Source organism: Pavona decussata, unplaced genomic scaffold (genome assembly GCF_977016875.1).
Source record: "Pavona decussata unplaced genomic scaffold, jaPavDecu1.1 SCAFFOLD_482, whole genome shotgun sequence".
Lineage (NCBI taxonomy): Eukaryota > Metazoa > Cnidaria > Anthozoa > Scleractinia > Agariciidae > Pavona > Pavona decussata.
This window is the reverse complement of record NW_028145816.1, coordinates 12,312-38,067: the sequence shown is the minus strand read 5'-3', so window position 1 is coordinate 38,067 and position 25,756 is coordinate 12,312. Positions and strand designations below refer to the sequence as shown.

The window sequence follows — 25,756 nt, the reverse complement described above, 5'->3', positions numbered from 1 at the left end:
ATTCACATTAAATTTTCACCTTCATTCTTTAAACAATAATATCCACATGGAGATTCCAAGTTTCTTTAACTAGGCAACTCTTGAAACTCATTTAAATTTCTGTTTCCTGACCATTTTCAGTAAAATTGCTTGGACTATGAACAATTAAATGTCCCACGGAACGAGCATTGAGTCAAGTGAACATTCGCGTACCTCACCCACTGATGCTTACTTCTTTCAAATGGATAAATATTTTTTTCACGTTCATGACATAAAGGGGGTGGATTGGTTGCTTACTCGCGGGAAAGCACTCCACTGAGGGTTGTTTTCTAATCGAGAAAATCGTTATTTTGGGAAATTCTAATAATCGTTAAAATCGCACTGCAACAGTAAAGTATTTTTCGTAGAAAGACACCTTAACAGTGATCAGTTTAATCGGCCACCAAGCCTTTAAGGTAGGGGGACCGTGTGTCTGCCTTAAGAGCATCGGTTTCGTTCACTGATGTAGGGGACACGCTGTTAACCGCGGAGGAAACATTAATACCATTTATACAAATGTAAAACCGTCATTAGCTCTGCAAAGTGAAATAATTATGCCACTTGAAATCTGGAATTACGTCATGTTTTCCAAACGGCAACCGACTTGAATAAGACAGCTCTCATTTGTCCACATTAGAAGACCTCACAAGAGCGTCTGAACTAACCAAGTGAAACTAATTCAAGTTCAGGGAACTACATTTACAGTTAGTCAAAAAAAAAAAAATTGCTGCTACATGATGTTTTAGAAGAAGGTCATCACGAGCCAGAGTTAACCGGATGTGAAAAAATTCGCCAATTCTGGTTGCTAAGGGGTGACGTCACAAATCTGCTTAGTAGCCGTCATCGTATTCGATTTGCGGTCATTTGCGGTTTCACGGTTGGAGCTTGCGGTTACGAAGTCATAGCAGGATGGAATTATTGTTTTATGTTGAAATAAATCTTACCAAGAGCGCAGTGGCATATTGGGAAAAGTAGCTCGCTCTTCCCCTTTCTCATGGACAAGCGATATGGCAACTTTCGACTGTCTTGGAATTGAATTGTGTTCAAGTGAGCCCTTGAGAGAGTTTGTTGTTCTTCGATCGTGCGATTATGTAAGACGTCAGTTTCACCGAGCATATTTCATGAGGTAAGGCCAGGTAATCCGTAAGCGGCAAATGTTCGCGGATAAAAATGGCGGGCTTTTAGATCGAAGGTTATACAAAGAAAAAGCTGTCATATGCATCTTTATTCAGCGTTGTGTTAGTCGTCCGTCGCCCCAGTTCCAAAGTAATCAACATAACGATTATTGCATTGATCAGTCGATTTATTTCGGTCAAGACCAGCAAAAATCACTAAGCAAGGTCTGCTGCGAAATTAAGATCAAATCACGGTTTTGCTTCAAAGATATCGATGTACGAATTACCTGCTCTTTACGGAAAAATTGTTCCGGTATTAACTTCAAGCGTCCGTCGAAAAGATGTTATGAACCAAGACGAAGCACTAAAATCCAGTCCCAAATATTATTTTTCTCAAATTGTAGGGCATGGTTTTACTGAATTTAGAAAAGGTCAGGCGCAATATATCCTTTGAATTGCGGCTCATTAAGCTTAACTTTGAGATGCATGTAAAACCAGGCGGACATTTTAGTTTAATCTTGATATTTTTTGTAGAGTGATTTCTTTCTGGTAAGACATGTGGATTATTTAAGACGCCATTCTAAAGAAACACTGTATTGAAACACCTTATTGGCTGACCCGGGTTGAGGTCCTGTATCCAGGAGTGCTTCTGGGATATACAACAAAAACAATATAATATTATCCCTGAAAGGCGGATGTTAAATCCTTTCTGGTCCATCCAGGGTGAAGCATCATTGTAAACAGTAGAAATAATTTGTTCAGTTGTAAACAATAAAACTAACACAAATATTACTTTTATTACCACTTCTGGGTTATCTAAGGTGAAGTCCTAACATTCATGCTCAGGTGCTTCATGTGAGATATATAACATAAATGATTTGATTTTTTAGGCGCACATTATAAACTTAGACGGATGTCAATTATAACCTTTCTGGTTCAGCCAGGTTGAAGTCCTTAAGCATCACTGTATGCTTGAGCGCTTTGGGATATATAGAATAAAATATTTTTAGGCGAACATTATAAACCTAGGCGGTTGTTATCTATCTTTCTGGTTCATCCAGGTTGATGTCCTAGCATGACTGTATGCTTGAGCACTCTGGGATATATAACACAGACAATGCAAATTTTTTAGGCGAACATTATAAACCTAGGCGGTTGTTATATATCTTTCTGGTCCATCCAGGTTGATGTCCTAGCATGACTGTATGCTTGAGCACTCTGGGATATATAACACAGACAATGTAAATTTTTTAGGCGAACATTATGAGCCTAGGCGGATATTATATATCTTTCTGGTCCATCCAGGTTGATGTCCTAGCATGACTGTATGCTTGAGCACTCTGGGATATATAACACAGACAATGTAAATTTTTTAGGCGAACATTATAAACCTAGGCGGATATTATATATCTTTCTGGTCCATCCAGGTTGATGTCCTAGCATGACTGTATGCTTGAGCACTCTGGGATATATAACACAGACAATGTAAATTTTTTAGGCGAACATTATAAACCTAGGCGGTTGCTATATATCTTTCTGGTCCATCCAGGTTGATGTCCTAGCATGACTGTATGCTTGAGCACTCTGGGATATATAACACAGACAATGTAAATTTTTTAGGCGAACATTATAAACCTAGGCGGTTGTTATATATCTTTCTGGTCCATCCAGGTTGATGTCCTAGCATGACTGTATGCTTGAGCACTCTGAGATATATAACACAGACAATGTAAATTTTTTAGGCGAACATTATAAACCTAGGCGGATATTATATATCTTTCTGGTCCATCCAGGTTGATGTCCTAGCATGACTGTATGCTTGAGCACTCTGGGATATATAACACAAACAATGCAAATTTTTTAGGCGAACATTATAAACCTAGGCGGTTGTTATATATCTTTCTGGTCCATCCAGGTTGATGTCCTAGCATGACTGTATGCTTGAGCACTCTGGGATATATAACACAAACAATGCAAATTTTTTAGGCGAACATTATAAACCTAGGCGGTTGTTATATATCTTTCTGGTCCATCCAGGTTGATGTCCTAGCATGACTGTATGCTTGAGCGCTCTGGGATATATAACAGCAGCAATATAATATTTTTAGGCTCCCCCCCCCCCCCCCCTCCCCGACCGACCCTCAAAAATTAAGATTTTTTGAAAATTAACTGGCAAATGCACCACCGCCGGGACAAAATAGTTGTTCAAATGCCCCGGGGTGGTAGCTAAAACATGTAAAAAAATGTTTTATTTTGTTTGTTTCACGTCTTACTTTCAGTAAAATCTAAGCTAATTCAGGCCAAATCAAGTCCTAGCTGGGTCTTGTTTCCCGTAGTTAGTGCAAAAATAGGTCATTCTACAGCTCTAGCGTCCCATTTTATGTCTTATCTAGACATGTTCATAAAGAAACTTAGTGTATTTGTCAATGAATTTGTCATTAAGGAAGCGACAATGCTGTAGGGTGAAAAAAAGTGAGATGGTCAAATGCCCCGGGGTAATTGGGTGGAAGGCTAATGCCCGACCCACCGGGATGGACTTTGGGGAAAATGCCCCGCTATTGCCCGGGGGGGGGGGGGGATGGGCACAGCTGGAATTGACTGATGCATAAACAATAAATCCCAACCCACAAGCGATGGGTGTGGGATTATCTGGTCTCTAAACGCGTTAACTGGTGGTCTTATTTTACGTCCTCACCCCCTCCCCCTTCTGTAGCTATTAAATAAACGACGTACTTTTCTTAGACTTCTTACATATTTCTTTTTCTTGTCCCTGAGTACCACAAATGTCCAGAGATGCACCTCACCCCGAATTTGGGTACTTCACATTAGACAGACCTTCTTGTCAGTTTTCATATTATTTCGTATTAAAAACTGAATCATTGTATAGATGCAATTCGAGTGATTTGATTGGCTTAGCGGCCATGGTATATACGAGAAATGGCGACCATTAAATTGTCTGCTTGTTATTCTTGCACAGTGAAATCGGTAAGATCTAGCAATATTTCTTGATTTTTTTAAATAAAACAATTATTCCATTTGCGCTTGTTGGATATGAGATGATTTTTAAATAATAGCCAACTCGGCGCTACGCGCCTCGTTGGCTATCTATCATCTCATATTCAGCGCGCGCTCTTGGAATAATTGTTAAATGTTTGACAGAATTATTTGCGTTTTAGTAAGAATTTACGGTAGGGGACATCTTGTGATGTCAGACATTTAATGCATCTCATTGGCGTTCATTTGTGGACATCACTTCACAAATGTCAAAGAACACCTCAAGAATTCAGAAAAATGCAAAGATTGTGAAACGGCATGCGTATGGCTCAAAGGGTCTGTTGTGACTTATTTAAGCATAAAAATTCGAATACAAACAGGCGCGAATTCAATGTCTGGGTCCACCACGTACATTAATACGATAAACAAGACGTGAAAGAGGCTCAACATTTTTTACGATTACCACAAAAAACCAAACTTCTGCTAAGGAAAGGGATATTAGAAAACTTAGAGGGTATAACGTCTAGTCAATTTATTTGATAGCCGAAAGCTCATGTTTTTAATCTTTTTAACCAGAGAACGTTTCTTAATCCAATATGTCTTATCCTTGTTACAGCTCTATATTTACTAGTATATTTTAGCTTATTTTGTTTGGTAGCCTTTTCTAGTACTTGTGTGAGCCCAAGGTTTTTTTTTAACGCACGCGTGCCGATTTATTGGGCCGAATTTTGTTTGGCCGATTTAGCATGAGTTGATTTACACATAACGATTTATCACATCAAGAAAGTGAATAAGTGGACGAAATCGACCCGATTGATAAAACTTGATCGCAATGGAACTGCTTGTATAAACCTTGCTAAATATGAAATTTGTCAAAGAGCAGCAGAATTTATAAATCGAGCAGATCTTAAGCCCGCGCTATATCAGTAAAAAAAAAAAAAAAAAGAAAGCTCAGGCCGACAATTTGCAGTGTGCATACGAATAAGCCAACTAATCGGATCGATTTACATTCCTTTGCTGAAACATTTTCCGTATCTCCAAGGATCTCCAAGTTAGTCAGGGTTCCCAGTGTTAACGACATATTTGCCTCCTTCTATCCCTGTGTGGCGGGCGATTAAAGTCACGATTCCGTTTTTCATTACGTATTAATCTGAATTTCTGCGAAAAGATTCCACTACTGAACTGTTGCGTGCCCCGAAACAGACTGTAGTAAAACATGTCATGCGGGATCCGTTTGCAGACACGTCATATCTCGAAAGAAATTTAATTAAAAGCTTGCAAAAAAGAACTTTTAGGCGCAAGGATTATAACACTTTCGCGTTAAAATTAACGCCGCAAGCGAGACAGAAGAAATGCCAGAATGGATTCTATTACATTGGAATGCTCCGAGTTATTTGACGTCCCGTGGAGAAACCAGGCAAATTGCCTGGTATCTCCAAGGGGTGCCGAAGTTTTATTTTCGTTGCTAAGAACCTCTGGCTCGTTATGTGATGAAAGTTGCTGGTTTTCCTTTCGATTTTGGCAATGTTTGTAAAGTTTGAAACCAGAAGACGTCCTCCTATCCAGGCTAAATAGAAGAAATTTTGTCATCGATAATCCTGGATAAGAGCATCTGATCCAATTCTACATAGGTCGATCCCAGACGTTAACGCAAAGCTAACTTTTAATCTTTCAGATTGCGGGAATCAGTGCTCTGTCCGTGGGAAGATAAGATACAACCGAGTTGAGAACGACTATACATGCATAAATACAACATTGACGGCTGACCTCCTGCAATGCCTTCCAACAACTGCCACAAAGCTGTACGATTCTCCTTTTCTTCTCGAATGACCATCTCCTTACAGGCTTTTAACAGTTAAATTCTATATAAGGGTGGTACCTACTAATAACGGGATATTTTTGCAAGGTTTAAAACTATGCGAAGGAAGCAGAACTTAGCAAGTGCTCTTTGTATCCAACAAAAAAAATTGAGGGAACCACGCTTTTTCCATAGATAAAAAAGCTTCAATTTTGAACAAAACGCCATACATTGCTTTGTATTTTTTTTTTTTTTTTTCAAAAATAATTGTTGCTTAATTATCTCTCTAAAAGAAAAAAGTGCGCGGCTACCCCCAAATTTCTTTTCGGATTTCAATAGCCCTTGCTAAGATCTGCTTTTCCCGCATAGTCATAAACCGCATAAAAATACTTCTTTATTAGTGGACACCTTCCTGAAAATGAATCTATCTTTAATTCTCCTGAGAAAATATTATAAGCCCATCAATAAATTTTAGGGCGAAAGGTTTTTTTAATTCCAGCCTTGATTAACAAATTGCCTTTTTAAAAAAAAAATATCTAACTTTAATCTTCAATGATGACTCCATTGACATAAAATGGCTTCTTATAATTTTTGGAACCCCGTTTTATATATACAATTTTGGCTTAATTTTGAACAGAATTTTACGCGAGACTGGGATCAAGGATTTACCCATGGGAACATTCCGTCAGATGACAGGCCTTAATTATCTGTAAGTAGGTGGGAAAATGGGATTACATGAAATATATTGTAGCTGAGTTTAATCGTTTGTCTCACGATTGAGTCACATAAATGTGGATCGCAACGTTTCGACCGCTATACCGCTGGTCTTCATCAGGCGATGGTTTTGACTGATTTCTAGCAGTATAAGTATATACTGTTACGCAATCAATCGACACCATTGAAAAGCTGATTGGCGGAAAAGTGCAGGCGTCATTTTACAAATAAAACATTCATGAAGGGTCGAACCTATTAGTAGTATCAAGGCTGTAAATTCAAAAATGAGAATGTTTTTTTTTTATTTTCGTATTTATTAAACGACCAATAATATCGGTGTTGGAATAAAAATTAGAGGGAGCATAAAACCGGAAGGGGTTCGACGCTGCTTGGCAAGAACTAAGATGGCTTTTACCCTTCTTTCAGCTGGAAGGTGAAAGCGTGCAAACCTTTTGAAGCCTTTAAGAAAGGACTTTAAGGAAATCTGCTGAATCTGCTAAAGTTGCATTGACCAGGTCGGCCCAAGTTGCTGTAACCACATCGAGTCAATCTGATCTGTTTGAGGTTGCACAATGTCACGCTACGCTATTAATCTCATCAATTTGCAACGACCGCCTATATCCGTTTGATTTACGCAAACGTACATAATACTCTATACCATTCAAAATTTTGCACCTTTCGATCCAAACTTGTGCTAAACTGAGCAACACAAATAAACTTCACTTACATTGTGTGGTGTTTCATTCGATAGTATTTAACGTTTGGAGTCGGTGCCGCTGATACTCCAAACAAAAAAAGAGTGGAAAAGTAAGCGAGTTTAAAGAAAACATTGGACGCTATCCCATTGGCTACTTTGTGTGCCTTCTATCAGTACAACATGTATTCTTTTCAAACTCATTAATAATTCATCAAGAGAAAACAAAGAAAATCACTACCGTGACCGCGGTTTGGATATGTGATCCTAATTACCATAAAATTTTGTCGACTTTAGCCTTGAATTTCTCCAAGAATTACTGATCATTTGAGAAGCCATATCAAATACTCGAAAGTGTCTTCCATCAGACATCCAAACACCTACTTCTCAGTGTTTGGATATCCGATGAAACACGGTTTCTCGTGTCTGATATACACTCGATTGCAAAAACGTTCACACCTAAAAAGCATAAACCGTGAACGATGAGACCTAACGGATTTGTGGGTTGTGTTTAAACCATAACCTCATAACCTCATAACCTTACCATTCTTATTCTTTGCAATAAAAAATACAGTGCTGACTTAATTCTTTTGAATAATTTTCTACCAAATATTGTTTAAGTTCATTGCCTGTTTTGAACTAAGGCAAATCGCGTATTGTATTTCACTCAAATTTGCCCTTGTTGGCCAACTTGGACACTTTAAGGAAAGCTTGAACAGTTTCCATCATTCACCACGTGCAACTAATTTGGTCATCAACCGTCGCACGGGAATAGAATATTATGCAAATAAATTTAGTACACTTATACCAATCAAGCCATTGGGTCTCATCGGTCACGGTTTATGCTTTTTAGGTGTCAACGTTTTTTCAATCGAGTGTATAACATCAAGTATAGAGTGTTTTCATTCACGTGACTACCGGCCATATTGGTTTGCTGAAACAAAAGAAAGTATTTGCATTCCCAGAGGTTTAGTTTGGGACACCAACATGGCCGCCATTTCTTTATTTTGGGACACCAACATGGTCGCCGTGACGTCATGTGAAAACACTCTATAGAGTGTGTGCACGGCGGCCATGTTGGAGGACTAAAACAATAGAAGATATTTGCATAAAAATAGAATTTATTTCCCAAAGGAAAATCATTGTATTGTTTCGGTCTTCCAACATGGCCGTCCTGCACACACTCTATATGATGACAAAAATACATGTATACAAACCTAAAACAGGCTACAATATTTTTAATAATTGAAGCCTGCACACTGCAATATTTTTTGATATTGTGGCATGCTTATTTAGCGCGTTTAATTATATTACCCCTGATAATTTCCCTGCTGACAAAAAGGACCGCCACAGTTCTCCTCAGACAGTTGTTTTGTCATCTTAAAAACTACAATCGTTGATTTAATGCAGAGAGAGAACAATAGAATTTCATGGCGATCAGTAATTATTTATTTCAATCAACCAGTGTCCAGGAAAATTTTACTATTGCCTACCCTCATCATGTTTTTCTATGATGTTTAAAACGATAGAGGAGCAACACTAATTGCGGCCGCTTCTAAAGATGATGGTAAGGTGTTTTTCGAGAGCCAGGAAATATGAAATGAACAATTTTCCAATGAAATGCGATATAACAACTACCATAGCCTCCATATCACCTCATATGTATGGTGTTAACATCATTTGCTTGCATTTATGGGGTAAGATTCTGCCTCAACTAGAGACAGCCAAATTTAAAAATTGAAAAATTAATTTCGTTCCTTCTCAATCGATTGGAACCAATTGTAATTTTTTTTTTTTTAAATAACTTCTCACAATCCATAGTACAACTTATAAGAAAAATACCAAATAATACTAAACAGCATGAAACAGAGGCACTCAAAGTTTTCTTTGGCAAAAAGTCACGTCAACATTTTGTAACTATGGAAAAATAGTTAGTTTTGTTTTCGGAGGAGGATGGGAAGAGGGGGTGAAAATAGGTTGTAAAGGATAGGAAAAAAGGGCAGATAGAATTCTTGCAAAGCCAGAAATTAAACAGCTAGTAAATTCAGGGAATAAGATTCCCTTCCTGAAACTTTCTTAACATTAAGTGTTCAGCAAAGCATTTGGACCGACGAAAATGTATTAGCTTATACAAAAATGTCCTTAAAAGGCCACATGACTATCTACGAGCACGGGAGAAATAAGTAAGGTGTTGTTCTCTTTCAGAACCCCATTGGAGACACACATAAAACTGCTTTCATTTTGTTTTCCAAATGGAATACTGTTCATATTTTTTTTGATTCTAAAAACAATAATTGTGTTGCAACATAATTGCAGTAAGGTAAAACCCACAAACTAGAAAAATAGCTACGCTATAAGCGGTTGTATTTTTCTTCGAAATTAATGGAGCATATTATGCCATGATACAAAACGGCGCACTTTTTAAGAAGCGAGCGACGACGTTGCAAGAAACGCGGAAGGAAACCCTCCTAAGGTCCCTCCGTTGTTACTCACACTTTTCAGTTTTCTCCGTTGCCACTCAAATATCACTCGATTCTGCATTTCCGCATGTTACACGTTATTACCTCTTTATAAAACTAATGCTATGAAAGTAGCCTTTTAAACAAGGTAATATAATCAAAGGTGAGCAAACGAAAATCGAAAGTTGCGTTATCCTTACCAAAGCTTCGTATTTAATATTTTTCTCGATCTCTTTTAAATGAGACGTAGATCGGCGGCTGTTACAAATGTGTGAGATCTAATAGCGTAGTTGGACTTCGTGCGGAATAAGTTTTTTTTTTTTTAACAAAGCCGAACCGTTCAAGGCTTGGAAGATTAAGCATATTTCTTGCAGTCCTCCATAACAAAACTGCTAAGGATTATCTTGACAAATATCCCTGGGTACAGTTGATTCATACATATTCATGTTCCTTGTGTACGTGTAAATGTGACAAAATGCGCTCAGATAGCATCACTGGGTTCCACGAGCTTCCCTGCTTTTCTGCTTTAGGCTAAAATAAATAAAAAATAATAAACAAATAAATTAAGAAAACAACCAGACACTCCCAGGCCGCCATCTCAGTTATTGCAAACTAAGTCACAACATTTTACCCTCCCTTCCCCATACTGATATTTTTGTCTTGTCCCTTTTCAATTCATTTAATATTATTTCTATAAATACAACAATAAAAATACGATGTTGATTTTTGATACTGCTTCTTATAAATTCGACCATTTATAAATGTTGAGTAGGTCTTTCAAATTATCAATATAACTTTCATCAAGTTCTATACAACTAAAATTGAAATAAATATAATATTATTTTAATCTTGATCACAGGTCAGAAAAATGTGAAACTTAAAATTTGACTTAAAAGTTTATTTTTCTGAAAATTGAAAATTAAAAATCAAGATTTGTATTTTTAAAGGGCAACTTTTGATTTTCATCAAAATTGAATGGACGGAATGTTTACGGACCGGACAGCGCACTTCTGGTAGCAATATACGTCATCACCATAAAGGACGCCAAGGCCTACTCTGGGAATTTAAGTCCTCTAAAATTTACTCTGTGAAATTAAATCGCTTAAGGGTGATCGTCGTACCTTTTAGGGGTTAATACCTGTTAATACTTGTGGGTTGGTACCCCTTAGGGTGTTAAAATCTAAAATTACTTCCGTCAGAGGCATGGTGATACCTCTTAGGGCAATGAGCTGAAAAATATGACAGGAAGCAAACGTGAATCAAATAGTTTGGTACCTTTTAGGGGTAACAAATTGTTTAGGTCAAGCCCACCGAACAGAATTCTAGTTCCTTCTAAGAGTGCTTTACAACATTTCCGACCATCACCCCCGTCACTTTTATATGGGAGTACCCCCTACCCTCTTCCGGGTTTTTAAAAATCGCTTAGGTCGGAAAAGGCTCAAATATGCCCCGAGAGGATAAAATTCCCCACTTCAATAAAAACAAATGTGACTTTGTTATCTATAACAGTGTGCTGATTGGGTTACTGATCTCTGTCAGTGACTCAACTGATAGTTGGAACATTGTATAGTAACGTCAACCATGCCCGATACAAATGTGAGGGGTTGGAGGATCCTTTTTTAAAAGTGAAAGGCCCGCTTGTTAAATATTTTAACATAAACCCTAAATAAATGGTACAATAATATTATTTCGCTGGCATGCTGGCTCCAATTCTCTTGCACCCCAAGAAGCCTTCTTGGCAGGTTATTAACACATGTGTTTGAAAGCAGATATGAATTAAGCGATAGATTCAAACTATGCTGAGGCTTATGTCTTGTGCAGTTATTGAGGGTAGAAAGCCCGAGGGGGGGAAGGTCCTCCCATAATTTTGGATAAGGGTGTGCAGCCCGCTTTCCAAAACCCTTACCCTATTTATGACCAAAATCAGCGATTTTCCCTACCCTATTTATGACCTGACTAAAAATTTGATACCCTATTTATGACCTGATAGTGTCTGGTCAACTTCAGTTCAAGAACCCCTCGAGCCCAGCGCGTGACCGAAGCGCGTGCCAAGCCGTTGCGGCACGCACACAGTTGCTGTGAACATCATGATGAAAAAGTAGCTTCTGCTAAAAAAAGAAAAAAAAAACAACGAATTCCATACTGGAGTGCAAAAATTGATGTTCTATTTATTACCAAAATTGCGGCAAAATGGCTAAAACCGATACCCTATCTATTACCAAAGCGGCTATTAGCGGAAGATTCTGAGGCTAGCCATGAAGACCAAGAATCAGACACTGACATTGATGAAATATGCGTAATATAAAATCCGGGGCCTCTTACCCCTGCAGTCAAGCAGTCAAGGCACTGAGAGACTTTGTGATGTCCTTTGAAGAGCCAAGGGCAAGGGAGGGAGAGTTTCTTTGTTCCCTTTCTATCATCATGATGGAGGATGCCCTTTTTAAAGTTAGAAGTCAAAGAAAAGCGGAAAGCCAAAATTCAAGAATACTTTCGGAAATGACCTATGAACCGTGAACACTATAGTAGATAAACATGGAACGGTACATCGGATGGCTAAATTTTAGTTTTGTATACGTTAAAGAGTGTGTACATAGAACCTCAGAACTTACATGCACTGCAAATACTGTGGAAGGATGTTATGCTGTGTTTCGGTTGTTGCATTTGTGATTCATTTGCCCATTGCAATTGTATAAAATACATACAATTCAGATATCAAGTTACGGAAACTTTTTCATTTTATTGATTGCACTTTAAAAAATTAATTGTTAACCATATCCCGATACAATGATATATTTGGTTACTTTTCCGCCAAATCGTTAAATCGGGAGTTCGTTTTCAACGATTTCCCGATTTAACGAAATGATTTTGCTGTACATTTGCCATATCGTAAACTCGGGGTTTAAAATATAACTTACATAAATTTAGATCTTGGGTAATTAGGTCAAACTGATTTTTTGAGACTTATGATGTACTGTTTGATGATATAGGATTAAAGCTGTACATTTAAGTGACCCGATCTTTTTCCATAGGGATTTGTCAGGAAACAAAATTCAAACACTGTCTCAGGAGATATTTTCAAATCTGACGTCGCTGAATAAGCTGTAAGCTGTTGGATATAATTTTGTTTGTAATCGTAACACTAGAATAAATTTTTACAGGCACCTTAATGGGGTGTTTACATGTGAAAACTCGCCCCGGTGCGAGTTTAAAACCGGTATGACATTGCGATTTCATACCGTGCTTACATGAAGACACTTCATTCCGCCCGACGTGATTGTGACGCCCAGGTGACGCCATATTGGATTGGATATCAAAGAGTGCACATGCGCTACCCGTTCTAGACTCCCAGGAGAGTAATTTCATGCCGGAGCGAACAGCCGTACCGCGTTTACATGACATCGGGATGAGTTTTCGTACCGGAATGAAAATCTGGCCCCGGTACAGTTACCGGGGTGAACTCGCACCGGTATGACTCGCTCCGGTACAATATTTTGTGCTGGTATCATGTAAACGAATACAGAGCCACAAGAGGGAACTGGAGTGAACTCGTACCGGAATGAAAGTCGCGCCGGTATCATGTAAACACCCCCTGTGAAAGAAACATAGCAGACACGTAGGAACTGTACCATAGAAAAGCCTGCAGTCGGCCATGAGAATAGTATAATGATTTGCAGAAAAAGCTTGGTCCATTTGTAAGACGGTAAACTAATCAGTGGTCATACTGTATCATAAAGGTATATTTTATTTAATCATATTGTGTTTGTGAGGCTAATGTGTTTCGGCAACACTATGTTCCAGGTTATGGTTATTCCTGATTCAATAGCATGTCCGGCTCGTATATTATTCGATATTAAGGTTAATAACTTGACGAAATTGCAAGAAAACCTATTGTAGCCTCTATTTCAGGGAATATTTCTTTTTACAAAACCTGAGATTACGGCGGTGCGAGGGGGAAAGGGGACAGGGTGGAGGTTAATGTTTCCTGTAATTCATTTTATCTCATTTTGAATGGAAAGATCTCATATATTTTTTTTAATAACACCAGTGTTATATTTACACTATCTGCATGCAAATTTCTCAACTTTAAAAATTATAATATAGCAACACAGTGCAACAGAACAATTTACCTATAAACTGTAACATACATGTATATGATTTAGTTATACGATTAGTACAATGCCTAAAATGTGCACAAATTGTACGAAACTCTTCCAAATTAAAAAAAAAAAACGGGTCAGTTAAGACTTTCGCAAGTTTTTCTTTTTTTCGAAAAAGAAAGGAGAATCGGTCAATGCACTTCAGATGGCGGTCAACACCCACTATTGTCGCCTTTGTTCTTAAAGCCTGGTTTACACGTACGACGCAAGCATAAGCATAAGCACAAGCATAAGCACAAGAAACCTACGTGTAAACCGGTTTGACGCAAGCATAAGCGCCTTGTGCTTGCGCTTGTGCTTGTGCTTATGCTTGCGTCGTCCCGGTTTACACGTACGACGCAACGACGTAAGCATAAGCAACAAGCACAAGAGAATGGTACGATTTCCATTCTCTTGTGCTTGTGCTTATGCTTGCGTCGTTGCGTCGTACGTGTAAACCGGGACGACGCAAGCATAAGCATAAGCGCAAGGAAAGGAAAGTGAGAAACAGTGACAAGTTGTCAGCGTACAATCTAGTTACTCATGCGTTGCCATTTTCCGCCATGTTGGAATCAAATCTCGCGCTAAAAGGCAGCCCGGCTGCGCGATTGCGCCTAATTGGTTTGCTTCTGCGCTTGCGTATGTCACGTTATGCTTATGCTTATCGCACGTGTAAACATCCTTGTGCTTGTGCTTGTGCTTGTGCTTGTGCTTGTGCTTATTCTTATGCTTGCGTCGTACGTGTAAACCAGGCTTAATCGGATCTTAGTCTTAAGCATAACGTTTTAGCCTCGGTCGCGTCCAATACGTTATCGTGTAATATGTTGATTTTGTCTTTCGCTTTCGTTTTGCCGCTGGTCGGACTCCCAGTCTTCCTTTATTTTTTTGACAAAACACACTGTCCTCGGCATAGACCTGCAGAAGACCATTGTCCCCCTCCATGGCAAGCCGCATGCCTAAACAACCGATTTTGCCATCCAATTTTTTCCTCGATCACTACAGGAGGCCTCTATTGTTTACGGGAGTACTGTTGACAGTTTAAAACCACATTTTCGGCGCAATACGAGTCCCACCGGTTGTAAAAACTTCACAGCAATCAACATTCACTCACTGCGTGCAGTCGATTTTTTCCGGTTCAGTCAAAAACCTCCGAACTATTGAAAAATCCGGAGTAAAATAAAGTTATCGTCGATATGCAGCAAGTATTAAACACGGCAAAGCTAAGGAGACACACGCGATTACTGGCGATACGTATACACCCGAAATAAAAATGGCCGAGTTTAAAATCTTCCTCTGAAGATATCAGAGTTAGCTGGATCACGAAGCACAGGTGACGCATCCAATTGCTTATTGTTTTCAGGCGACACACCCCAGAGAACAACTGGCATGTATGTTCCAGTTTATATAAAGTAAATTGTTTTGTTGCACTGAGCTGCTACATTATAATTTTTAAGTTGTAAAATTTGAATCCAGATAGCTTAATATAACGACTAGTAATAAAAACAAAAAAAAAGAAGTGTATAAATGTGTCGAAGTGTCGAAATTTGAGTCCATTCCATTCTATATCTATGGTGAGGCGATCGGGGATCATTTGCGGTCCAATCTGGGGATCATTTCCCGTCCCAGGATCATTTGCGGTTCAATTTGGGGATCATTTCCGGTCCGGGGATCATTTGCGGGCCTGTACATCGTGATAAGACTGTTTACAATGCCTTCTTTTTTTGTGTGATTGTCGACAAATCATATTCGATTGAGCAGCCACCGTCTTAGTTTTAAATAGCGAGCGCAACCTGGGAGCCCTTGTCAGGTTTTATAGCTTGGAGGAGAAGGGGTTAAATGTCTTTCTCCCCCACCCCCCCGCCGGCTGCTCGGCAGTTTTGGCACTCACACCATATTGCGCTCGCTATAATAAACCAAGCTGCCATCATTTCGATCAGAGAATACGATCTCTACTTTCACATTTGGCAGATAGGGGTTTAAAAACAGTCGATTTGGTGCCGTCAAATAAATTATTTTCGAAGTTATTTTTCCCTCAACGTTTAAGTGTCATATGCTTAATATTAACTTGTTTATAGCAGCTGGTGTAATTACCTCTCCCGCAATCTGTTTGGGTATAAAAGAAAGAAAGAAAGCACCGTTTCACATTGACAATACAATCAGATAGATTCACTAGTTACTTTTGTGGCATTATTGGTGTCAAAATGAGGGTTGGGGGAGGGGAAGGGTTGTGAGAACAAAAGAAAAATTGTTACATATAAAATACTTGGTTTTCACATGACGTCATAAAAAACTGAAATTCATAACTAAACACAAGTTTGGGTTTTTATCTTCATCACATAGAAGAAAATCTAAATTTCCATCGGGTTGCTTGTTTTCAACAGGATAGCATTCTTTGTTTTGAAAATAGAGCAGTTTGAATTTTAGATTTTTGCGCAGTGCGTGACAGAAGGATTGCTGCTCTAAACATGTCACGTACATGAAAACATCGATTCGCCTCGTGTTCTTTTTGGGTCTGATCAGCTAACATGTAATAGAAGCGTTAATGTCAATGTGTGAAAGTTCAGCAGCTAGAAGAAAGGCTTTGAAAAAGCCAAGGTAAACTCCAGATGTTTTTGCTGGTTTCCGGCCGCCATGTTGGTGCCCATCAGACAGGGCACCAAAATGGCGTCCCATACTAAACTCTGTAATTTTCCGTGGTACATTTTCTCGAATAACTCGATTAGGAGATATTGCACAGCCCTGTGGCTTTCACACGTTGTTTATATATCACTCTTCTACAACATATCAATTTCTTGACTTTATCTATTGAATGGTTGAGGATTTTATTTTTTCACTTGCGTGACGATGTGTGAGTTGAAAACCACCTATAGATAGAGATTAAAGATAAGTTGAGAGGGTGATTACAGTAAAGCAGTATTCTGGCCAGCTCAATTAAGGTTAATAAAATAAATCAAGTATATACGGATGAATAGATAAGTCAAAAGAACTATTATATGATTATAAATGATATGATAAAAATGACAAAAATGTTTTAAATTAAAAATTTAGTTCGACTTATGTGGTTTAAAATCAAAATTTTGAGGGATGTTTGCTACCCAAAAATTTTAATACCCGTGGTAACATTAATCACTGGCTATTAACTTAAAAGTTAATAGCCAGCAATTAACCCTTTAAAGGGTTTCAGATTAAAACATGAGGTTTTTAAATTTAAGGGGAGTAAATGAAAAAAAGTTAAAATAAAGATGAGTGAACTACCCCAGCTATAGAGTGTAAGACAACGACCCCAAGAATCATAGACACTGCCAGTAATCAGGGGCGAAATGCAACGAGCAAAGGAGTTTCTAGTTTAGCGCTAGACCTTCACCCGACTTCCCCTTCACGAGGCTCAAAATACAAAAAAAGAAAAAAAAATTTTGGTCGAAAAAATCCAGTTGAGAAAACAAGGGAAAGAGAAGATGCAACTGTAGTCAAAATAATGCTTTCCATTGCGTAGTTACGTGGACAATAGTCATAGAGAATTGAAATCTGAGTGTTGACTGTCGATCGATTTCTTGACAGCGGTGTCGGTCGGTATTGACAATAGAATCGGGATAGCCGTGTGTTTTGCAGATTTGGCGCATTTCCTTTTATTTGTTTGGGTAAAATTAGATTAATCACTATATAAACGTCGAAGTTTAAGTATACGACAATACCCGATAGAATTTTTTACTTGCAACGGGTGAAAAGATGAAAATAACGAAAATAACTGTAGGTTTGTAGTGTAATCCTAGCCTTTACATCTTTCCTTTGTAAAACTGGGATTCAGCTGTGCATTCTTTTTTCAACAGTATTTTCCGTCTTCATCTCCTCACTGAGAAAGAAACTGTTTTATACACAGCGAATCTTTCGTTTTACAATTAGTTATTTAGTTAGCTTGTAAGTTAGTTATTTAATTTAGTTAGTTAGTTTGTTAGTTTGTAAGTTAGTTTGTTAGTTAGCTGGTTAAATAATAAGTTAATTAATTAGTTAGTTCATTAATTAATTAGTTAATTAATTCATTCTCAGTTATGTCGGCTGGAGATTTAAGGCAGCAACAAATGTCTTTCACCATTGTCTGACTTCTCAATAGTGACCCAGCTGTGGTTCATGGCCTTAAGATCTCCCTCCACAGTTCGCTACTATGCATTCTTGAGCATGTCACTCGTGCGTCTGCCATGAGATTTCCAAAGAAGTGATTCTTTATTATGTTTTATAGCTCTTTTAACAATCATGCAACAAAGAGAAAATATTATTATTATTGTGTCATAGTGTAATGTTGAGGGTTGTTAGAAGCGTGAAGCTCTTCCTACGAAGTTTGACAATAAACATTGATTTGTTTCATGTGAGCCTTTCACAGATTACAAAACTTAGCAAGATGACTGAGCAGTAGGGACCATTAACTAACATTTAAACTTTGTAAATTGCAGATATTTACACAATAACCAGCTGCAGGATTTACCAGAGGGTATTTTCTCTTCCCTGGTTTACCTTCAAGAACTGTAAGTACAACACAGAGGAATGTTTTATTTTGCTCTTTCTCAATATAAATGCGTTCTTGTACCATATACTGAGTGCATTCTCAGCATTCCAGGTGGATGTCCTGGGAGGATTGGGGACTGAAAGGATACATTAAGACCTGTGCTTTACCGTGGTTGTCATCAAGTTGTATAATATTTGGTTATTAAAGGAAGTGGGTAACTTTCTCGTTTGCAATTTTAAGACCATCAACTGTTTCTCGTAACCATAGAACGCTTTGATTCTTCTACCTTGGAACAAGTCTGACAGTCCAGCTTCCTTCTCCTTTGATTGTTGAGATAAAATTTAGAGTCCTCATCGTGGTCATTGTACAGAATGTGTTAAGGTCAAACTGCGTGATCTAAAATTGGCTTATAAACCAGTGGTGAGTGTATGAAAATGATAGCAAGACGGTATGATAAGTTATCGCAAGTGGATTAAATTAAACATGCTGTGAACATCGGAAAACAGAACCGCACATGCGTTGCCTAATGTTATTGCTAAATGCTTAATGTCACACCATAAAGTTTAGGTAATTCCACTGGATTGCATTGTGCATTTTTTCTGCGCATAAATTTAGCGTCATTAACGCGCGTCTGGCGCGAGAGCGCACACTGGAATCAGGATGTGTTCCTAGAAGCTAAGCCAGCCAATTACTAAATTATTATTTTATCCTAAACGAGCACCATGAGCAATTTTTATTATCTTGGTAATTTTACTTAGCTATTATCCTATTTATGTTTTAAAGTTTTTTAGAAAAAAAAATTGACAACAGAAAAATGAGTCATTCCCGGAAATACGAGCTTGCCCATCATTTCGGGACTGAAAATAGTGATACTGTGAACACGCTTGCAAGAAACGTTTTGGTTCAATACTGATTAATAATGCGCTTAATGTTATCTTTTATTGCTGTTTATGCTTTATGCATTTTATGCATAACCTTTTTTTTTTAACTCTTTGTCATCTATATTGTTTCTGTTACCACACTACCTGGCAACAAATGACCAAATGAAGTCATTTTTAAATGTAAATACTGGAAACAAATATTAATTTCATTCCAAGGTAATCACCTTAGCGGTAAAATAGATCGCTGGGCAAGAGCTGCAGCGAAAGGCTTAACACCGAAAAACGGAATGAAAAGAAAATAAAAAAGCTAAAGATTACCTTAGTACTTCGATATGTACGCACGATTTTCAGAACTGCTGAAAAAGTCCTCACTTTGCAAAGGTTTCTGTTACGTTCGTCCATTTTTTCGACACAGCCTTGTTAGTTTTACTTTCCTTTGTATTTCTGCATATAAGATAAAGTTTTCTTAATCGCATTTATTAGTTGACTTATAATGATCAAACATATGACACTATCTTGCATTCCATTTCCTTATTGCAAATAAACATCTGTTGTTTTCTGATAAACTAACACATTATCTAACTCATTCGGAAAGGAAACCGCGTAACATTATAATATCTAATGGAGGCATTGTATATATACAATGTTTGAGAAACACTGTTTTGATTGACAAGTATAATAACTAATGGAAACCTGACGGCTAGTCACTACCATCGAACGGAAGTGGCTGATGTATCTTGCGCAAAATGAGATGCGTTGACATTTTTTTGTTATAATGTTTTGGGGAAAAAGAGGACATCTATTTACGAGAAGAAATTGTAGTTATCGTTACCCGAATATCGTTTTAAGTTAAAATTTTTATATAATGAAAGGAAATGAAAGGAAACATTATAAATAAATAACACTAAACTAAAATAGAAAAGGAAAAAGAAAAGAAAGAAAAAAAAAATCAAAATTAAAAAATTATTGAGAAGAAATACTACTGATACGTGAAATTGGTAAAGGGTCAAATCTATTATATGCAGTATCAAGACTGAAAAATTTAAATATTAAATCGTACTTCGACTTCGTATATATAAAGGGAAAAAGACATTGGTATTTGAAAGGGAGGATAAAGCCTGTAGTGCTTGGGAGCGGCTGATTGTTTCCTAATCTTTATAGCTTAAAGGCGAGAAAGGTCCAACTTTCTAAAACTTAGTGATGCTTGCTAAAAATCCTGGAAGAACTTCTAAGAAAAATGCTGAATCTCCTGAATGTTAATTGTTTCGGCAATTGTTTTAACCACAGACAGTTTCTACGAACTGTTAAAGGTCGCACGCTATTTCATCTCACACTTTTGTAATTTTTTTCTTGAAGGTAAGCGAAAATTAGCCGATGAAGAAAAAATTTACTTAAAGTACTTTCTTGAGTGTGAAAGCGGCCACGGTAAATAACAATGAGCTTAAATTCCAATAAATTATGGCATTTTCAAAACAAAAGGATCTGTTTCTTTTTTCTTTTCTCTAGAAAAAATTGCTCCAAGAGCTCTTTCGTGGCTCAGGTCTGTCAATTTCAATAGTGATCTTCTTGTCGTAGCGCCGAATGGCAGACTCGGTAATTTTTACAGTAATCTTCGCCGCTTGGTTTCTTTCAAATTTCTAGATCTCCACGGCATCTAAGCTAGGATAACAATGCTCTGTTTTCGTTTTTGGGTGCTAGTATGGTTGCTCTTTTTATTCTTGCTTCTGGTTGTGAGGTTTATTCATCACTGTTTTCATGCTGCTGTTTATATCTCGGCGGTAACAAATTTTCAATAAAATTTGCTGGTAAAATGTTCAAACCTACTAGCTTGTCTATTTCATCAATGGCAGGTGCTTTATGGACTTAAATTTTTGCATTTTCTTTGTTCTGACGTAAAAATTAAAGCTAAAAATTCAAATCACCCGCCCCGAGAAAAAATTGGTGCACGGATATTACCATGGCTACAGTTTAACTGATGTAAGAATTTCTCTTTCAATCATCGCACGATTTGAACTTTATCCGTTTACTCTCTCCAACAAAATGTTAGTATCGCGATAAAAAACTAAATTCGATTTTGAGACGGCAATATGACTTTATATTGGCGGCGTTGGGAGAAAATATATTCCGTATTGGGCTCCGTCGCTTAGCGACTCCGCTCAATACGTAATATATTTTCTTCTAACTAGCCGTCAATACAATGTCGTATTTCCGTCTTAAAATCGAATTTAGTTTATAATATGAAAGAAAATCATTTATTTGAGCGACGGAGATAAATAATTAATGTTGGTGAAGGTCGAATCCGATTATCATAACAACCTTTACATCATGACTCCCACGTGTTATGGATGATCGTGTCTAAAAGTACACACGAGTGACCACGAATAACCACATGTGACCACGAATAACTACGAGTGACTACGAGTAACCACGAGTGACCACGAGTGAGAATAACAAGAAAATATTATACTGACGTCATAATGACGTCATTTTCTTAACCTCAAATAGACCGTTTTATTTTTTGGACACCAAAATAGGTTAATTTCATACTGAAGACATTGCAGATAGACGAGAGGGGAGCGGATGGGGGAGGGGTGGGATATGTGAGGTGGGATGGTCTTTGTCTACTTCCTCCCGTTACCTTTTATCCCACCCCTTCCCACTTTTTTGTTGACTTTGCCTTTTGAGAATTTTGAGACAGCAAAATGTAATTAAGGGGGGACTTAATATAAACGGCGTTTTTCCGCACTTGACATGGCTTTAATGAAAATATCTTATCACGTCTCAAGCAATCAAAAAACTCATGAATCCCATGAATCTAGGTTGTGGGGTGTTTTGTGAAATTTTTGGGTACATTTTGGAGCAGATAGTTTTTCTAGAAGGATTGCTAAAATTAAGAGAAATAAGAAATATTGAAGATTTAGTGGAGTTTTAAAATTAGAATTTGTAGTTAATGATTGATAGACGGACACCAAGTTAGTCCATTATCAACCTGGGGTGCTCTTACGTGGGTATCAGCTGTCTGTTGGTGTTCCTCTATCCCTTCTTAAAACCTCTTAATGTTTCATTCAAATTTAGGTTCAGTCCCCCCTTAAGGAATAGTTAGGGGGTGTTTACATGATATCGGCGCGACTTTCATTCCGGTACGAGTTCACTCCAGTTCCCTCTGATGGCTCTGTATTCGTTTACATGATATCAGCACAAAATCTTGTACCGAAGCGAGTTATACCGGTGCGAGTTCACCCCGGTAACCGCACCGGGGCGAGATTTTCATTCCGGTACGAAAACTCGTTCCGATGTCATGTAAACGCGGGACGGCCGTTCGCTGCAGTATGGAATCACTCTCCTGGGAGTCTAAAACGGATAGCGCACGAGCAGTCTTCGATATTCAATTCAATATGGCGCCAAAATCACGTCGGTGGACAAAAAGTAACCCTTCATGTAAACACGGTATGAAATCACAATGTCATACCGGTATCAAACTCGCACCGGTGCGAGTTTTCACATGTAAACACCCCCTTAGATTTGTTCCTCTGTAATGACTACTAGTGAAAAATGGAAATTCGCATAAACTGAAAAACAACTATAATTTTAAAAATGCAACATCTGTGGCATTTGCATTTTTTAAAGGCGAATATAAACTAAGTCTCCTCGAGAATTAAGTATAAAATAAAATTTGTGTCATAGATAAATATTTCTGCCATGAGAGCGTAAACTGAGGGGAACATCTGGGTACTAGGCTGGTGATATAAAAACTTTTACAGTATTCTGAGTCACGGTATAATAACCCCGGCTAAAAATTCCCACGCGGCCATTTAAGTTGGCTAAATATAAATTTGCTGCACGCCTCAACACATTCTAGTTATACTCGACGCATATTTCTTCGTCACCACCGGTGGTTTACTAACGGGGTGTTTACATGATACCCGCGCGGCTTTCATTCCGGTACGAGTTCTCTCCAGTTCCCTCTTGTGGCTCTGTATTCGTTTACATGATACCAGCACAAAATCTTGTACCGGAGCGAGTCATACCGGTGCGAGTTCACCCCGGTTACTGTACCGGGGCGAGATTTTCATTCCGCTACGAAAACTCGTTCTAGTGTCATGTAAACGCGGTACGGCTGTTCGCTCCAGCATGAAATCACTCCCCTGGGAGTCTAGAACGGGTAGTGCATGCGCAGTCTTCGATATCCAATCCAATATGGCGTCACCTGGGCGTCACAATCACGTCGGTCGAAATAACGTGTCCATTCATGTAAACACCGTATGAAATCACTATGTCATACCGGTATGAAACTCCCACCGGGGCGAGTTTTCACATGTAAACACCCCCTAACAAAAGTCTTTTCATGCTAGAAGCATGAAACTTGTCTTAGTTTATTATGAGAAGTTTCTTTAATACAAGTTTTACACTCAATTATTCTTTTTCTGAAAAATGTTTTTCACATAAACAAACCGGGATGAACAGGGCTGGGGAAGTATAGAGAAGGCAGAAATAATATTTTACAGTCGAAAAAGCGTGAAGACATAGAGGAGAAAAAGTCAACAAAAGGGGAGGGGGTTGGAATAAAAAGTAATGAAATGCGGTAAACTTAGTCACCCCCCGCCTCCCCTTCTTACCATCCACTCTCTCCCCTGTCCCTCGAAAATGTCTAAAGTATCAAATTTACCTATTTAGGTGTCCGAAAACGGTCCATTTGCGGTTAAATAGTGGCTCTTTGATAAAAATGACGTCATTATGACGTCAGTATAATATTTTCTTGTTATTCTCACTTGTGGTCATTTGTGGTCACTCGTGGTCACTCGTGGTTATTCGTGGTCATTCGTGGTCACTCGTGGTCGCTCGTGTGTACTTATAGACACGATCGTTATGGATTGCGCTTATTTTATATTAGCCAAAATTCCGGCCTTTTAAAAAAAAGATCATTTCAGCTGCGCTAAAAATATTCGTTCAGAAAGATATAAACAGAAAAAAAAGGATGGTAAACTTCATGGATTGGAATAAATATATTTCTCTCCACAGCTGCTACAGAGTGACCCAAAACTGACTTCCGGGATGATGCAAAAATTATTTTTTAACCTTGACGATAAGCTGGACAGATAATCATTTCCGATAAATTCGTCGCCTTTTGAAAACACGCATTCTTGCCAAAAATCAATTCTACTTCTGTTTCAGCTAGAAGTGGCTAACGTATCTTGCGTAAAATGAGCTGCGTTAACTTTTTTTTTTTGTTATTTTTTTGGGGGGGAAAAGAGCACATCTAATTGCGAGAAGAAATTATGTTATTGTTACCCGAAAAATCGTTTTTAGTTAAAATTTTTATATAGTGAAAGGAGTAATAAGAAACGTTATAAATAAATAACACTAAAGAAAAAAGAAAAGAAAAGAAAGAAACAAATCAAAATTGAATAAAAAGATAAGATACTCGAAATTGATAAAGGGTCAAATCTATTACATGCAGTATCAAGACTGAAAATTTAAATATTAAATCGTATTTCGATTTTCGTATTTATGAAAGGGAAAAGACATCGTTATTGGAAAAGGAGGGTAAAACCTTTAATGTCAGGTAGCGTCTTATTGTGGACTGAAAATTCTAATCTTTATAGCCTAAAGTCGAGAAACATTCAACCTTCTAGAACTCACTGATGCTTGCTAAAAAGCCTGGAAAAACTTCTAAGAAAAATGCTGAATCTCCTGAACGTTGATTGGTTCGGCTTTGTTTTAACGACAGGTAGTCAGTACGAACTGTTAAAAGTCAAACTCTATTTGATCTCACACTTTTGTAACGACCGCTCAATTTTGTTTGATTTTAGCCATGGGTGAAATACTCCATAAATTCAATTCAATTCAATTCATTTATTTTTGCCATAAACCAAAAAATACAACATAAATACATTAAAGATGATACACAATATTTCTACTATTACAATATTCCTACTAAACTATTTACAAGATCAAATGTGTTAAAGCCAAGGAAGCCTATATAGAAGCCGGGGGCTTTCAGAATGTTTCTGATACAAACCTTTGTTATAATGAGCTAGACAAAAAAAAATCACTAAATATAGTGCGGTGTTGTGTGATTTTATGGGGATGATGTTTTTTTAGTTTATCCCGCTGATGCTCCAAACAAAAGAAGAGAAGATAAGCAAGCGAGTATAAAGAAAGCATGGGCGACGCATGGGATACATTGTGGGCTTCTTAAAAAATCAACATTGTTATTAATTCGACAATTGATTAATAAATGAACTTTTTTTAGCACCGACTTTCCGTGCGAATACATTCGTCTTCCGTATTCACATTACGTATATGATGACAATTAACCGATACTATTGCAATATAAGTACAATGGATGCCATGAACCGCTTATTTTATGCAGGTACTTGTCCTTGGAAAAACGCGTGTTTTCCTTGAATCGGGCGATACCGTGGCACCACTTTCCTATTGAAAAACCA

At 37.9% G+C, this 25,756-nt stretch overlaps 1 protein-coding gene across 1 annotated transcript in view; it reads left to right on the top strand.

The window, feature by feature from the left end:
• Window positions 1-25,756, top strand: part of LOC146450180 (uncharacterized) — an 83,621-nt gene that overhangs the window by 55,475 nt on the left and 2,390 nt on the right. Inside the window, exons 9-12 of the mRNA XM_085100648.1 lie at window positions 5,803-5,929; window positions 6,563-6,634; window positions 12,822-12,893; window positions 18,374-18,445. Coding sequence (XP_084956774.1) covers window positions 5,803-5,929; window positions 6,563-6,634; window positions 12,822-12,893; window positions 18,374-18,445 — 343 coding nt within the window. The remainder of the gene's footprint in view (window positions 1-5,802; window positions 5,930-6,562; window positions 6,635-12,821; window positions 12,894-18,373; window positions 18,446-25,756) is intronic.